The sequence below is a fragment of the Sceloporus undulatus genome, chromosome 2, assembly GCF_019175285.1.
Source record: "Sceloporus undulatus isolate JIND9_A2432 ecotype Alabama chromosome 2, SceUnd_v1.1, whole genome shotgun sequence".
NCBI lineage: Eukaryota > Metazoa > Chordata > Lepidosauria > Squamata > Phrynosomatidae > Sceloporus > Sceloporus undulatus.
Window position 1 is genome coordinate 247,275,133 of NC_056523.1, and position 17,556 is coordinate 247,292,688.

The 17,556-nt window shown below is 46.7% G+C and overlaps 1 protein-coding gene across 1 annotated transcript in view; it reads left to right on the forward strand.

The window, feature by feature from the left end:
• Positions 1 to 17,556, forward strand: part of VPS13A (vacuolar protein sorting 13 homolog A) — a 208,378-nt gene that overhangs the window by 93,924 nt on the left and 96,898 nt on the right. The window contains 6 exon segments of the mRNA XM_042452020.1: positions 441 to 500; positions 587 to 737; positions 3,292 to 3,408; positions 3,790 to 3,893; positions 4,457 to 4,624; positions 10,863 to 11,170. Coding sequence (XP_042307954.1) covers positions 441 to 500; positions 587 to 737; positions 3,292 to 3,408; positions 3,790 to 3,893; positions 4,457 to 4,624; positions 10,863 to 11,170 — 908 coding nt within the window.

The window sequence follows — 17,556 nt, forward strand, 5'->3', positions numbered from 1 at the left end:
TGGTTTTATATTTTAACCTATTATATTAATGTGGTGTTTTTAAATGTGTTTTAAAAATTGTTTTAAAGTGTTTTTGCGAGCCTTTCTGCTCGCACGAGAGGGAGGAGGCCGGCGGCCCCCCAAAGGCTTTGGCCTTTCGCGCAAGCAAGTGGGGCCTTTGGCCTCTCACGCAAGCGGCCGCTCGCATGAGAAGGAGGAGGTCGGCGGCCCCCCAAAGGCCCCGCGCGAAGGGCCTGGTGCTGCCGCCGATTGCCGCCGGCGCGGGGCCTTTGGCAATCAGCGGCAGCACCGGGCTCGGGCTGGTCCCCCGGCCTCAGCGGGCCGCATGCAGCCCACGGGCCGGGGGTTGCCGACCCCTGGATTAGACTTTGGATATAATTGTACTGTACAGAATACATTCTTCATGAATTTTCACTTGCTTTTTTAACTTCTGATAATAGGCAGATATTAATGCTCCAGAACTGAAAACTACCTATAAAAACGTCTTACAGCTGATAAAGGTAACAGTTATGATTTCTCTTTGTAATTCTACTATGTTTAAAATAGTGTATTTAAAACATATTTTTACTAATTATTTTGGTGTTAGGTGAATTTTTCTTCCCTAGATATCCATTTACACACAGAAGCCCTTCTGAATACTATGAATTTCCTAAATAATCTGCTTCCAAATCAAGAGACAGCTCCAGTAGAAGTTGTCCAGGAAAAAGAAGAAAAGAAGGAAGTCCTTAAGAAACTTAGTAAGGTCTTCTAATCTAAAACTAACTACATTCTAACCGTTTCAACCTGATTTTACACTGCTTTTACAACGTGCATGAAATTATTTTAGGCTTAATAAGAGCAGATTCCATCAGGTTCTGGATGCTTGTACAAATTCTTGTTTCCGTATTGATTTTTTTTTATAAAGATTCACTTTCCCAAACTTCCATATTAAAATAATTATGGCACTTTTGTATGGAATGGGGGAAGGAGAACCATATTTCTTTACACAAGTGGGTTTTATCTGCGCCTGTGCAGAAAGCTTGAAAACTTCTAGAACCTCTAGGCAAAGTTCACTTTGCAACTGATTGCAACTTTTTGGTGGTAGCCCCGCTCACCCTATATATTGTCCAAAACAGTCCTGCTGCTCTCATGTTCCTTTTTCCTGCTAAGCAGCTCAGGGAACTTCAGCTCGCTTGCTTCCAATTTACCGCTCATCAGATTTCTAGAAGTTTCCAAGCTTTCTGAGGAGACGCAGATAAAACCCATTTGTGTGAATTCGCAGATGACCCATCGAAGAAATACAGTTACAGATAAGCAACCTGTCCATACTAAGACTGGAATATTGTGGTAAAATCACTGGTGGTGTAAGTGTTACTGACAGAAAATGTTAGCACTTCAGGAAAAGCTTGTTTCTTTCTATTTCCATCTGTTACTTGATGGAAGTTAAGAAAATCCCTTAGGTACAAGATACGTCTTTCTGGCATTACATTGTTCATCCAGCACTGGAATTCTATATAGTGCAACCATGCCTTCATACCTCCTTCCTGAACGCAGTGCTTGACACTGGTGGCGCAGTGGTTAAATGCCTGTACTGCAGCCATTCACTCAAAACCACAAGGTTGCGAGTTCAAGACCAGCAAAAGGGCCCAAGCTTGACTCAGGCTTGCATCCTTCCGAGGAGGGAGCTAAAATGAGTACCCAGACTGTTGGGGGCAAATTAGCTTACTTGCTAATTAGCTTACTTGCTGTTCACCGCTATGATCTTTGGAATAGCGGTATATAAATAAAACAAATTAAATTATTACAAAAGTAGTTCAGGACGACCAAACATTCAGAAACAAGATTTCAGTAATGCCATGATATTCTTATAAACAAGCTAGTAAAATGTAGGCTAGACAGTGCTACTGTTATGTGGATTTGTAATTAGTTGACTGACCAAACCCAAAGGGTACTTAACAATGGCTCTTCCTAATCCTGGAGAAAAGTTACTAGCAGGGTGCCACAGGATTCTGTCTTTGGCCCAGTGTTATTCAACATCTTTATAAATGGCTTGGGTGGTAGAATAGCATACATATTTATCAAATTTTCAGATGACACTAAATTAGGAGGAGTAGCTAATACCCCAGAAGACAGAGTCAGAATTCAAAATGTCAATGCACAGATAAAGGATTGGTGATAACTGACTTAACAACCATCCATATGAAAGGGATCTAGGGGTCTTAGTTGACCACAAGTTTCAACATGTGTAAACAATGTGATGCAGCAGCTTAAAAAGCCAGTGCAGTTCTAGGCTATTAGGAGGGCAGTGTGTGGATCAAGGGAAGTAATAGCACCACTCTAGTCTGCTTTGGTCAGGCCTCACCTGGAATACTGTGTCCAGCTCTGGTCACCACAATTCAAGAATGTTGTTGACAAGCTGGAATGTGTCTAGAGGAGGGTGAACAAAACGTGTAAAGGTCTGGAAACTATTCCTTATGAGGAACAGCTTAGGGAGCTGGATATGTTTAGCCTGGACAAGAGAAGGTCAAGAAGTGATATGACAGTCATGTTTAAATTATCAAGTGTCATATTGAAGAAGGAGCAAACAGTGATTGGGCGGCATATAAATAAATCCTATTATTATTATTATTATTATTATTATTTTCTGCTGTTTCAGAGAATGGAATATGCAGCGATGGATTCAAATTACAGGAAAAGATATTATATTTTAACATTAGGAAGAATTCCTAATGGCAATAGCTGTTCAGCAGTGGAATACAATGCCTCCGAGAGTGATGAGCTCTCCTTCTTTGGAGGTTTTTAAACAGAGGCTGATTGGCCATCTGTCAGAAATGTATTTTGTCTCCCTGCATTGCAGGAGTTTGACCTGGATGGCACTTGTGGTCTATTACAACTCTTACGATTCTGTGAGTTATTACTTAGACCTAGTATTTCTGAAATTCTGCACTGCTCTTATGAGCAAAGTTATGAAAAAATAAATAAATCAAACATTAGAAGCAAAGAAAATCAATTTGTAGATAATACTTTGTTTTATTCCTTTATTTACATACCACACTGTGATTTTTGTAGATACTTCTTCCACACTGGGGAACTGTAGCCTTTCGGATATTTTTAGTCTCTAATTCCTATGAGAGCCGTAGCTAGCATGGACAGTGGGGAAGAAGTATGGGAGTTGAAATCCAACAACATTTGGAAGGCCACAGCTGCCCAACTACATTCTGCCATAAATTGGACATATAGGTCTCTAATGAGAAATATTGCTATTGTTATAAAATAATATTACTTTTTTTGTTTGTTTTTTACTTGACATAGCCTCAAAAAAATCAAAATATGAAGATGTTTGTGATCTTCATGTTTGCACAGACCTGTCAAGTTTACGTATTTTTATAAGAGAGCAAAAACGCAGGATATCTGAAATTTGTGTTGAAGGTAAGGTAAAATTAAATCCTTAAATGGATGGGCATGTCTGAAGCAGGGGGGTTGCACTGGGCTCTCAGAGGACATTAAACCCCCACCCCAAAGAAATTTTTTTTAACATTTTCACCCCAGCCGTTCAGGACAGTTTTGACAAATTAAACATCACCAGCTCCCCCCCCCCCCCCCGGGTCACCATTGGGAGTTGGGTTACACTTCAAAAAAATTCAAATAAAATTTGTGGGAATGTGGGTTGGCTATGGGAGGCCATAAAAACATCCTTGGGACTGCATGCAGCCCCTGGGCCACACCTTCTCCATCCCTATCCTAGGGGAAGTGCTTTGAAAATTAATATCATGTCATACTAAATGTATTGATTAAAACTGTTGCATTTAGGTCTTGATAGTGAGGTGATGGTAAAGAAGGAAACAACTGAAGTATCGGCTAAGTTAAAGAATATAATCATTGTGGATTGTGATGAGGCTGCACTGTACAAAAAGGTATGTGTCCATTCTATAGTGTTGATATTTGCTGGATGGTAGTGCTAATTATATTAAACATTGAGTCCTGATCAGATTTAACAGCCGGTACCTTCAGTCTTCTCCCTCTTGCTGGGTGAAATTCCTGACTGTATGCTTTGGAAGTCCAGTGCTTGCAAGCAGCACATAGTTAGGACTGTAGGAAAAATATAGTTGTATAGTGGCTGTAGAATTCTGAGAATTTTAGCGCAATAAAAGTAACATCCAAGCTCTGAACAAAACATAGGGCGATATGAAGGAAGAGGACATTTTATGTCTCATATTCCTTTCTTTTTGTTTTCTCCTTGAAAATGTGCTCTGAGCGGTAGGTGGGAGGAGACATCAGTGAATTAGTAAAAATCACAACCCTGGATCTTCTAGTTGTGGAATACATCACTAGAATCAACCCATCCTTGTGAACACTCTGAATAGACTAACTCTAAATGGGAGGGCATTTTTTTTGAGTCAGCCTATGGTGTTTATCTTTGCATATATATGTAAAATTACAATCTTAATTGTGTATACCATTTTGTCCCTAATTCAAGGCACTCTATATTACTGGAAAGGAAGTCTTCAGCTTCAAGATGGTGACATACACATATACCGTGGATGATGTCTCTTATGCAAATATGAATGCTGTTGACAGCCAGATTTATTTAACTGTTGGGTGCATTCAAATTATTTTTGTCAACAAATTTGTTTCTTCTATTTTGGTAAGTTTCCTTTTTAGTTTTTTAAAAAACATAGCAAATACTTAGAGAGATCTTGTGACACCTTTAAGACTAACAGAAAGAATTTGGCAGCAAATACTTGAAAGACATGGATAATCAACACATGGCCCATGGGCTGGCAGTTTGGTGTCAGAATTTAATGGCACAATGATAATAATAAAATGCTCACCTTTCCATTCTAAAACCCAGTGACTTTGTTCTTTTTAAAAAAATATTTCTTAAAAATAACTTTCTTCTTCATGGTCTCTGCAAATCACACAAATGGGTTATATCTGCACCTGTGCAGAATGCTCGGAAACTCCTGGAATCACTATGGAGACTTTAGTTTGCAACTTTTTGGTGGTTGCTCCGCCCATTCTTATAAAGCCCCTGGCATTCCCGCTCTTTTCCCAATTCCTTTCTTCTGCCACACTAGCAGCTTGAGGGAACTTGGCTTGTCAGTTGCTTGTACTTTCGATTTTGACTAATGGCTTATCTTTATCTAAACGGCTTGTTTTTTACCAGTCTTTCGGAAATTCACTTGGATATTGTTTGCTGATTGATTGACCATAGGATTGTCTCACCATTCTCTACATTTTTGTGATTTTGTATGTCAATTCTGAAGAAGATGACTTCTTTCAAAAGATGTGATAAGTATGGGACAAAAATCCCCACTTCTGACCGCCACGAGTCTTGTGTCTTGTCCATTGTGCAAGTCTATGACTACTCAGGCTCTGAAGAACTGGGACCTGAAGCTGAAGACGGCCCTTTGGCAGCAGGCCCTAAGACCAGCATTTGCCCCTGCCCTGAAGGGCTCTCCAGCGGCTCATTCCTCTGCCTCCAGTAAGGAGAGAACAAAATCTAAGGCAGGTGAGAAGGGCAAGGGAAGTCCTCTAAGGACTCTAAGACTTCCCAGCCTGGGAAAAATTGAGATGTGGACACTAAGAAGACCTCTGAGTGGAAGCATACCATGGGAAATGTCCTCTCATTCCAAGAGGGACAAGTCCTCTGACCGTTCAGCTCTGAAACGGTCCATTATGCCTTGCCTTGTACAAGATTGAACCATAAAAGGCCCTAAGTTTTAATTCAGGCTCCATCTGCTGCCTTTAGTGCCGAACCAGAGGCTTCAGCACCAGCCACAACTGCCCCCCCCACCGAGATCCTGATCTTGGTTGATAGCTCCCGGATCGTCTGTCTGGACTCCGACTCCAAGAGGTTCAAGGCACTCATCCTTCGACATTGGCTCCACACCTGTTTGGTTGAGTGGTATATGTTAGCCCACATGCTCGTGTTTCTCCACTCCAACAGGATCATGCCTGCCTTGGTCTTTGTACCATGGTCTTCATACCATGATGACCTCCTTCCAGCAATACCTGGACTTGGTGTCCAACCATGATTCTGGGAGGTATCTCTTGCTGGTGAATCCTGAGGGTCTTCAATGGAAACTTCCACCTGTTCCCTCGAAGATAATGACTGAGGCTCAGATCATCAGGGCCTCTACTGTGACACGGCCGCCAGTACCACCTCATTGCGAATCCCTCCATGATAGGCCATTGCTGAGGACTCTGAGAGACAGCTAGAAGCTGGGGAAGGTCCAGGGGGCGGTTGATCCTTTCCCCCCTGTCCTTCTTCTGGCCTACAGTTGTCTCTGAGAGATAGCTTGAAGCCAGGAAAGGTCCCTGGGGAGGAGGAGGAATAGGCATGCGCCCATTCCTCTGTTAAGGAAAAAGCAACATGGGACATACAGTAAGAGAAATAAAACATGTATGTGAAAGTCAGAGTGACTCAGCAGAAGCCAATCGAGAACCACACAGGTGTGAATGGTAAGACAATTAACAAGTGCTGAATGCCAAGGACAAGAATTGCAGAGTGGATAATTGGACACACCTGACAATTGTTAAGTGGTCAAGGCTGAGATGATGAAATCATTAATTGTGGGATGAACAAGGAGAACCAATGGGAATGATGTACACGCCTACTGGGTGGAAACAGACCACAGTGGGTGGTACCATAATTTGGCTATAATAATGACTATAGATCCCAATGCATTTTGTGGGTTGTAGTTGTGGGTAGTAGAGTGGATAGTAGTAGTGGATTGTAGAGTGAGGAGTTGAGTATTGTTTGGAGCTGTGTATATAGTAGAATAAAGTAGATCTTTTATATAAGACTACTGAGTTGTCTGGTGTCTTGGGAGAAGCTACAAGAACCAGCAGGACCCTGGTGAAGAAGGGTGAAGACTTCTGTGGAAGCAAGAGTGAGAAGGCTTGGAGAGTTTGTCGGGGTCTTCAGCCTGTTCTCTGCAACTCTTGCAAAGATATAACAACTGGCCAAAACTGGTCAGCGTGGTGCACAACCAGGTGGTGAGTTCCAGGCCAGGTGAAGAGCCACAACTCCCATCATCCCTGACATCCTCCTCCTCCCCAGACCTTTCCCTGCCTCCAGCTGTCCCTCCAGAAGCATGTGCCTGTTCCTCCTCCCCTTGAGCTTTCCTGAACCCCAGCTGACCCCAGGGAGCTGGGGATGTTTAGCCTGGAGAAGAGAAGGTTAAGAGGTGATATGATAGCCCTGTTTAAATATTTGAAAGGATGTTATATTGAGGAGGGAGCAAGCTTGTTTTCTGCTGCTCCAGAGAACAGGACCCGGAACAATGGATGCAAGCTACAGGAAAAGAGATTCCACCTCAACATTAGGAAGAACTTCCTGACAGTAAGGGCTGTTCGACAGTGGAACACACTCCCTCGGAGTGTAGTGGAGTCTCCTTCCTTGGAGGTCTTTAAGCAGAGGCTGGATGGCCATCTGTTGGGGATGCTTTGATTTGGATTTCCTTCATGGCAGGGGGTTGGACTGGATGGCCCGTATGGTCTCTTCCAGCTCTATGATTCTATGATTCTGTGACCCTCCGGAGGCAGCTAGGGACCAGGAAAGATCCCTGGGGAAGAGGAGGAATAGGCATGCGCCCATTCCTCCTCCTCCTCCTGGATCTTTCCCTGACACCAGCTGTCCCTTCGGAAGCAGCTGGAAGCCAGGAAAGTTCCCTGGGGAGAAGGAGGAATAAGCATGCGCACATTCCTCCCCCCGAGCTTTCCCGAACCCCACCTACCCCTCCAGAGGCAGCTGGAGACTGGGAAAGGTCCCTGGGGAGGATCAACAGACACACATCTATTTCTCCTCCTCTCCAGGGACCTTTCCTGGTCCCCAGCTGCAAACAGATTGTTTGGGAGGGAGGAACCACCTCCTCTTCCCCGTGGGTTCTGGCGCCAGGACCGCGCAGGGATGGGGACGGGGATGCGACCTCCTTCAATGGAGGCCACGGTAGTATGTACACAGTGTGTGAGTGTGTGTGTAGTGCGCCCTTTTTTTACACGGGGATCCGTCCCGGACAACCACCTCACCTAAAAAAAAGCGTATGCTCGAGCCCCTTTGAAAATAATGGGGTTTGTGTGTGGCACAGCAGCACGCACACGGCATAGGCACGCGCCCCATTAATGGGACGCGCCGCCCTGCACACTCCCGTAGGCTCCCTCACAGCTTTCGGTGTATGCTGAAAGCCGCGTATGGTGCATCCACGTATGACGTGGGCACACTGTATATACAATAGAGTCTCAATTATCCGACCTTTGATAATCCGACATTCCGAATTATCTGATGTCGCTGCTCAGTGATTTCTTTACATTTTCGGAGGACGGAACTGAGGGAGTTAAGTATCGGGGGCACTGCACTCCAGTGGTTCCACTTCTACCTCTTGGGTTGATTCCAGATGGTGAGGCTAGGGGATAGCTGCTCCTCTAAGAGAGAGCTGACATCTGTCATTTCTCAGGGCGCCAAACTCAAGTTGAATCCAGAGAAAACGGAGGTACTAGTGATAAGATCCCCAGGCCCAGGCAGGGAACTTTGTCAACCTATCCTGGACAGGGTCACGCTTCCCCTAAAGGATGAAGTGCGAAGTTTGGGAGTACTCCTAGATCCGTCTCTGCAGTTGTCATCTCAAGTAGATGCAATGGCTAGGTGTGCTTGGTATCAACTTCAGTTGATACGCCAACTGTGTCCCTACCTGGACCAAAAGGACCTTGAAGGAGTGGTACTTGCACTGGTAATCTCTCGTTTAGATTTCTGTAATGCGCTCTACATGGGGCTACCTTTGTACCAAGTTCGGAAGCTTCAGTTAGTTCAAAATGCAGCAGCTAGATTGGTTACCGGAGCATCGAGGTTTGACCATATAACACCCATATTAAAATCTCTGCACTGGCTGCTGATTTGCTTCCAGGCACAATACAAAGTGTTGGCTATTACCTTTAAAGTCCTAAATGGCTTGTGCCCGAGTTACTTGAGGAAATGTCTCTCCCTACACAATCCGCCCTGCACTCTCAGAATATCTGGGAAGAAATCACTAGACTAGTGACCACTTCCCACAGAGCACTTTCTGCCATGCCCCCGAAGTTGTGGAATGATTTGCCAGAAGAGATCCATCTTATTACCACCCTAAATGCTTTCAAGAAAGCACAGAAGACTGCTGTAAAATATCTCACCTCTGTTAGTATTGTATGTTTTTTACAGAGAGTTGACCAATTGTATTGTATTAATAGTAATGTATATTTTTTTATTCTATGTATTTGATATGTTTTTATTGTTGAAATTTGCTGACTGCTGTAATCCCGCCTCGATCCGCAGGGAGAGGCGAGAAACAGAAATAAATCTTCTTCTTCTTCTTATTATTATTATTTATACAGTACGTACTGTACATCACAATGTTGATCAGTGATTTCTTTACATTTTCAGAGGACTGTTTATACATTACAATGTTGTTACTGTAATGTTACTGCAACGTTACTTTTACTGTTACTGCAGTAAAACTTCAATACAGTACGTTTGCAATTCATAGTGATTTCAAGGCTTTTCTTGGACCCTCCAGATTATCCGACATTTTCGGATATCCATCTATCAGCCCGCCCATTTATGTCGGATAATCGAGACTCTACTGTATTACCAAACTAATAATAATAATGACCAAAATCCAATTTCCAATCCCAGTGTGAATAAAGCACTAAATCAATGAAAACTCAGTGCCCAAACAGACAGGGCCAAATAAAGCTGCTATGGGTCACTTTGGAGGTATGCTGTTTAAATGACACACATTATCTTAAGAGGCCAGATGCTGTGCCAAAGCTGTGCTCCAGATCTTAGGACTGGAGTGTGGCTTTGGCGTGGCTTCTGGTCTCTTAGGATGCATGCAGCATTGAAACAGTCCAAAGTGACCCAAAGCAGCTTTATTTTGGCCTGTCTGTTTGGGCCTTTAGTAAATGTACAGTCATATAAGTTATGTTGATTCTATGGATCTATTCTAGTTTGGACTAACATTTGGAATTAAGCCAGCAATTCAGGAATCCTTCTTTAAGAAAGAAAGAAAGAAAGAAATGAGAGAGCCTTGTACCTGGGATTTGTCAATTCTTCCTTAATACTTTTCTCACAGTAGTTCTATTTCCCTGGGATCAGGAGAAAGCAACAATCACTCCAGGTCTGTCATGTTGTAGAATATAATTATGCACATGGAGAATCGTTTTCTGGGGACCATGGACTCTTCTTGTCCTATTTTCAGTCATTTTTTCAATTAAAATGGTTATTCTAATAAAAATATACATGTAGGTATTCAGGCATGTATATTCTTCCAGGGCTGCTACTGATTAATTTATTAATTAAAATTCATTTTAATATTTTTATTTATACTTTATATAGTCAAAATAATAGTTCAGCTTTAAATAGCTTTTATTTTTTAGATTGTAGTGTAAATTGTGCAGCCCTTGAGATTTGAAGGCTGGAGGTCTAGCCATCATAGTTCAGGTTAAGCCATCATAGCTCAGGGCAAGAAATATTGTGAGTTGCTGTATAATAGTATGTAGAGGGCCACACAGTTTTCCCCTCTTGTGTATATAATGCACGCATGTGTTATACCAAAGAAATTTGTGCAGTCTGATTAATCATAGATATGCTTTTTACATTCTAGTATTTACTTCTAGTTTTACTTTACTACTGTTTTCTGTTTCTAATTCATCTAATCGCTTAAATATTGGAGCCTTATTCTTTCTAAGGCATTTTCTCTGCCTTATAAAACTTTTATTACTCATGTGTATGTGTGTGAGACTTAAGAGAATGAGGGTATGCTAACAATATGGAATGCATGCAAGGTTAATGTTGATGTAGCAGTCAAATGTTTCTAAAATACTCATCCTCATCTTAACTTTTTCAGGCATTTGTAAACCATTTTCAGACAGCCAAGGAGGCAATTACTGAAGCCACTGTTCAAGCTGCTGAGAAAGCAGCTACTGGTGTAAAGGAATTGGCTCAACAGAGTTCTCGAATGGCACTGGATATCAATATTAAAGCACCTGTTGTCATAATCCCACAGTCAGCAATATCTACTGATGTTCTCGTGGCTGATTTTGGTTTGATCACCGTAAAGAATGAGTTTCTAGTTGTTAAAACAAAGCTTCGATATAACATCCCACCAGTCCTTGATAATATGCATGTGAAACTGAGTGAACTAAAATTGTACAGGTAATTTTAAATGGATTTTGTAGTTAATTCTCCTGAACTGAATTGTTGAATGAATAATACCATTGAAAAGGATGTATGTAAAGAATAGTAGTTGTGTACTGTATCATGTTTTATGTAGAAACTAAGAAGTAGCTACATTTTCTTATCTGGTAGTCTGGATATTGCGATTTCTTGTTAGCTCCCTTGTCATAGTCAGAGTATTTCCTGCTATCATTAACAGTTAGCAACAACAATTACAGTTAGCAACAACAATAACAATTTTCCTCTGCAGGAGTATTTATTATTATTGTTAGTAGTAGTAGTAAGCTAGTGAAATCGCTGGCCCTTTGGGAGCTTGTAGCTGGTATGGCTAGTGCTTCTGTTGACATTAGTTGCTGTGTGGAATGTAGAGTTGACTTGGATGGTTATTTAATTGCATCCAAGTGGGCTCTTCCTTCAAGTAGGGCATTCCCTTGTATTCTGAAGAACTGAAAACAGTGAAGCAATGGAACACAGGAAATATATTTCTTCTTCGTGGTCTCTGCGAATCATACAAATGGGTTTTACTGCGCCTGCGCAGTGCTGTTCGGATACTTCTAGAATCACTGGGCAAAGTACACTTTGCAACATATAGAAACTTTTTGGCGGTAACCCCGCCCCCTCCTATAAAGCCCCGGTTCCCGCTCTTTTCCCCAGTTCCATTTTTTCCGCCGCGTTTGGCTGCTGTTTGGAACTTCGCTCGTGTTTGCTCGTTTTTGGATCACTGGTTTTTTGACTCGGACTGTTTTTTGGACTTTGGCGTTTCTTCTTCCCCCGTGTACTAGACCTTTGGACTGTTGACTTTGGATTTCGTTTTGGATCTGTCGACCTCGCTAGCGATGTCTCCTCCGTTCAAGAAGTGTGACATTTGCGGGGGAAAAGTGCCGGTGCAGGATCCCCACACCTCCTGCCTTTTCTGCCTCGGCAAGGACCATGATGTTAAGTCCTGCTCCCTCTGCAAATCGATGTCTTCTCAGGCCAGGAAGAACCGGGAATCGCGGCTCACCTCAGCGATAGCCCAGGGTAAGATCTGGGAAGGGGATCCTCGTCCATCTTCGGCCCCTGTGGCTTCTGTTTCTGCGGCTCTCTCCGCCAGAGATGGCCCGTCAAGTGCTCCCCCGTCGACATCCGATCGTTCCGGGGGTCCTAACCCTGAGGCTAATGTGGCCCGTGGATCTGACAAGCCCAGTGCCACCACCAAACCCACCAAGCACCCGCATAAATCTGGGTCTGTGGGCACCGCCGCCGCTTCGACGTCATCTCGGAAACGAGATGCCCCTGCTAAGACCTCGCGGCTGGCATCGGAGCATACCTCCCGTAAGGAAGCTCCGTCGGACCCGAAGGACGGATCGGGTACCGGTAAAGACACCCCCTCCAGGGCGAAGGCGGCCCCCCATAGAGAGGATACACCCAGACCGAGTGGAAGGCTCACGGAGTCTCCTATTCCTTTCTTCCCTCCGGATGCTCCGAGGGGCTCCGCGGCATCCAAGAAGAGGAAAGCATCGGCTTCAGCTCAGGAGGCTACGGCTCCCAAGAAGTCCAAGCATTCTAAAGACCGTCCCCGTAAAGAGCCTGGGGTGACTAAAGAACCAGAGCCCTCGACTCGTCCTCGCATCCGGATGGATTCTCCGAGACAGGACACTCTGTCAGTCGTGTCCGATAGGCCTCCACTGAGGGAGGCCCAACAAGATTTGTCCACCCCGGGACCTTCGGCGGCCGCAACCGTGCCTTTTCTCCTCTCGAATGAGGAGGACTTCCAAGACAGGCTTTCGAGGTCCCCTTCTCGGGAGTTGCCCTCGCGATCTCCATCCCCAGCTCGGAGGGATCGTGACCCGAGGTCACCGTCGCCAGCTCCCCTGTCTCCCTTGCCGGTGCCCGATGATGACGGCGTGTTTTATGACTCCGAGGCAGACCAGTTCTACCTGAAGGTGTCTAGGAGGGTCGCAATGTCCAGGATGCCCTCTCGTGATCACCCCCGTGACCGTCCCCGAGAGGGCTCACGATTAGACAAACGCCAGCGGGACCCCGTTCCAGCTTCCAGGGCTGCTTTGCTTCAACCAGCACCGCGACCAGCTGATAAACACAAGGTCGTGGTTCAGGTGGAGTCCTCCGATTCAGAGGCGGATGCTTCGGTCGCGACGGACGACCCCTCCGATGTGGAAGACCCCCCGCGTCAGTCGCCGCAGGATCTCCACTTTCCAGAGGCAGCCTCTCCTTCGGATGATGTTCGTTCCTTCGCGGAACACATCATTAAGATGTCCAGGGCCCTGGACATCGACCTTGTTTATCCGGAGGCGGATGCAGAAGACCCAGTCGAGCGTCGGGTCCATGGCCGGGTCCCAACACCCCCGTGTGTCCCATTTTTGCCGTCCCTACAAACGATTCTCAAGCATTCCTGGGACTCTCCTTCATCCCTCCTTGGGCCCCCAAGGAAGATCGAGTCGCTATACAGGGTCGCGGCTCCGAATGCTCCGTGGCTCATGTCACATCCTCGCCAGAATTCGGCTATTGTAGAAGGAGCTCAGCAGACCTCCACCCAGCGCCAGACCACCTCACCGGTCGATAAAGAGGCCAAGAAAATTGACGCTCTGGCCAAGAAGGCGTATGCGGCAGCGGCTCTGGCGGCGAAGGCCTCTAGTTACACGGCCTGTATGGGAGCTTATGTCCAGACGTTGATGGAGGGCATCTCCCCAATTGTGCCTGACGTTCCCGATGAGGTTCAGAGGACCCTGACCCAGATCAGGGATGAGACCCACTCGATTGGTAGCTGGCTCATCACCGCGGCTAGGAACGTCACGGAATGTGTTGGAAGGGCGATGTCGGCCTCCATCGCGTTGAGAAGGCACGCGTGGCTCCGAGGCTCCGATCTCAATCAGAGCGTGAGGTCCACCATCGAGGACATGCCCATCGACGGTTCGGGATTGTTCCATGCCGATACCGACGAGAGACTTAATAAGAAGTTCCGCATGAAGGCGGCCGCTCGCAAACATGGCATGTCCACACCGGGCCCTTCCTCCTTCCGCAAGCGTCTCCGGCCCTGGCAACATCACCAAGGTCAGTTCCAGAGGTTCCCCTATCAGGAACGTCAGTTCAATCAGCAGGGGTCGCAGCGGCAGGGCTACCCCTCTCAGCAATCATCTTCCTCGGGCCGTCGCAACCAGTCTCGGTACAGAAAGAACCGTCGACAGGAGCCCGACCAGGGGAAGAAAAGGGCATGAAGATCCCTAGCGCACTTCGCCTCTTCTAAACTGTTTTTCCTTGACATCTTGAGGCCCTTTGCCACCACATGGGCCTCCATCTCCTCCGACTCCTGGGTCTTAAACATCGTCCGAAGGGGCTATACCCTCGAGTTCGAAGAGCTCCCGCCCACCGGAGCTTTCATTTCTACTGCCCCCTCGGGCACCCTTCTCGACGAAGTGCGCTCTCTCCTTCAAAAAGGGGCCATATCTCCATTGCCTCAGGATTTATGGCCCAAAGCCTTTTTCTCCAGATATTTCACGGTTCCAAAGCCAGATGGAGGAATCAGGCCCATCCTGGACCTAAGGGAACTGAACTCCTTCTTAAAATATAGACGTTTTCGCATGGTAACGTTGGCCTCTATTTTGCCTCTGCTCCAGCAGGACCTCTGGTTCGCGACGGTGGACCTGAAGGATGCTTATTTTCACGTCGGGATAAGGGAATCCCATCGCAGGTTCCTCGCCTTCGCCATCGGCTCCGACGCCTACCATTACAACGTCCTCCCATTCGGCTTGGCCACGGCGCCTCGAGTCTTCACGAAGTGCATGGCCCCAGTGGTAGCCTATCTCCATCAGAAGGGATTCAGCGTGTTTCCCTACCTCGACGACTGGCTGCTGACAGCTCCGTCAAGACCGGAGCTCCAAGATACAATCCACTTCACTCTAAACCTCTTGTCGGACTTGGGACTGGTAGTCAACCTAGAGAAGTCCCACCTGACTCCATCCAAACAGGTCCGTTTCATCGGCTCCGTGCTCGACTCCGAAGAATCGATGGCCTACCTTCCTCAGGACCGCTTTCAGGCCCTGTCAACCGCAGTTCGCACCGTCCACTTGAGCAGGAGGCTCAAAGCCAGGGACATCCAGGTCGCATTGGGACACATGGCCTCCACCACATTCGTTACCCCATGGGCACGACTGCGCCTCACGCCTCTTCAGACATGGTTCCTCTCTGTGTTCAACCCATTGACAGACTCACCAAACAAATGGCTCACCGTCCCGAGGGCTGTGACTTCCTCCCTCTTATGGTGGCTAGACTCCCAAAACGTGTGCATAGGTATGCCCTTCGTCCAGCCTCAACCACAAATGACCCTGACGACGGATGCGTCGATGGAAGGCTGGGGTGCACACCTTCGGGACCTATGTGTGAGGGAGAAGTGGTCCCTGCAGGAGCGTGCGCTGCACATAAACACGCTCGAGATGTTGGCTGTCGAAAAGGCGCTCAAGGCGTTCGAACCTACCGTCACAGGCAAGGTGATTCTGCTCAGGACCGACAACACAACGGTAATGTTCTATGTCAACAAGCAGGGAGGCACCAAATCCAGGACTCTCCTGGACATCACGTTGAGGATCTGGGACTGGTGCATCCTCAGACACATACTTCTCCAGGCGATTCACCTACCAGGAGAAGAAAACATTCTAGCAGATCAACTCAGCAGAACATCAACCTGCCACGAGTGGCGGCTTCACCCAGAGACAGTCACCGACCTATTTTGCAGGTGGGGAGCCCCCCAGGTCGATCTGTTTGCGACAGCCTCCAACACCCACTGTCCCCAGTTCTGTTCTCGGATGCGACACGAGAGTCCTCTCGGAGATGCATTCGCCTTCGACTGGTCCCGGGAAACGATTTATGCCTTCCCCCCGTTTCCGCTGTTGACCAGGGTGGTGTCCAAGATGTCGAGGGAGAGAATCGACGCGATCCTCATCACCCCGTGGTGGCCGAGACAACCGTGGTTTCCACTTCTTCTCCACCTGTCCAACGGCGAGTTTCTCCGGCTGGAGCCGAGGCCGGACCTTCTCACCCTCCAAGGGGGGAGGGTTCGGCATCCCGACATCGTCTCGCTGCCGATGGTGGCTTGGAGGCTCCTGTATTGACGGCGCTGACACCTTCGGTGCGGAGGGTGATCCGAGCCGCGCATAGACCTGCAACTCAGAGATCCTATGCCTCCAAATGGAAGAGGTTCCTTTCCTTCCTTGCCGAAAGGAATTTGTCGGCACAGAGCATCACCGTGCCAGTGGTGCTTGATTTTCTGATGTCATTGCTGGATGCGGGACTGTGTCTCTCATCCATCAAGTGTTATCTGTCTGCTATTTGTTCTCATTTTCAGTATGATGGTTTGCCTTCTTTTTTCAGGGACCCTTTGGTAAAAAACTTTCTGAAAGGGTGTAATAACCTCTACCCCCAGATTTCTCTCCCTGCCCCGGCTTGGAGTTTGGACATTGTGTTGTCTGCCCTCCAATCCAAGCCTTTTGAGCCCTTGGCCACAACGGACTTAAGACTTTTAACTTGGAAGACAGTCTTCTTGGTGGCCATTACCTCGGCTCGCCGGGCGGGAGAACTCTGTGCCCTGCGGAGGGATGAGCCATTCCTCCGGTTCCATAAGGACAAGGTGGTGCTCCGGACTGATATCACCTTCCTACCTAAGGTGGTCTCCCTGTTCCACATGTGCCAGGACATTGTGCTACCGACCTTGGCTTCGAACCCGTCTACCGTGGAGGAACGAAGCCTCCATATGCTGGACGTTAGAAGAGCCTTGGCATTCTACCTAGATAGGACTAAGGGTTCGAGCCGTTCCGAAAGACTCTTCCAATGTTACTCGGAACCGAAAAAGGGCTTGCCGGTGTCGCCACAGAGACTCTCCAAATGGGTGGCCAGCACCATACGCCTTTGTTATGAACTATCGGGAAAACCGGTACCGTCCAGGGTCCGTTCGCACGCGACCAGGGCGGTTGCAGCTTCCTCTGCCTTTCTGGCTGGCATCCCTTTAGAGGATGTTTGCAAAGCTGCTGTTTGGTCCCAGCCATTGACTTTTATAAAACATTATAGGCTGGACACCAGGGCAATTCGAGATGCAGCCTTTGGGAGGGCTGTCTTGGTTTCTGGGTTGCACTGATGACTTATTGTGTGTATTGTGCTTGTCAATTTGTCTATGATGTTTTCACTTGCTTTCGCTTCTGGGGGGATGGGTCTTGCATGACCTTACAATTCTTCCTCAGGTTCTGCAAAGTTATGATTGCATTCCAAATGTGAATTATGTTTGCGCAATGCCAATGGGTATGGTCGTGCGTGACCCTACACACCCTTCTTATGCCTTATATGTTATGTCTGTATTGGATATGTTGTGCAAAAAACAG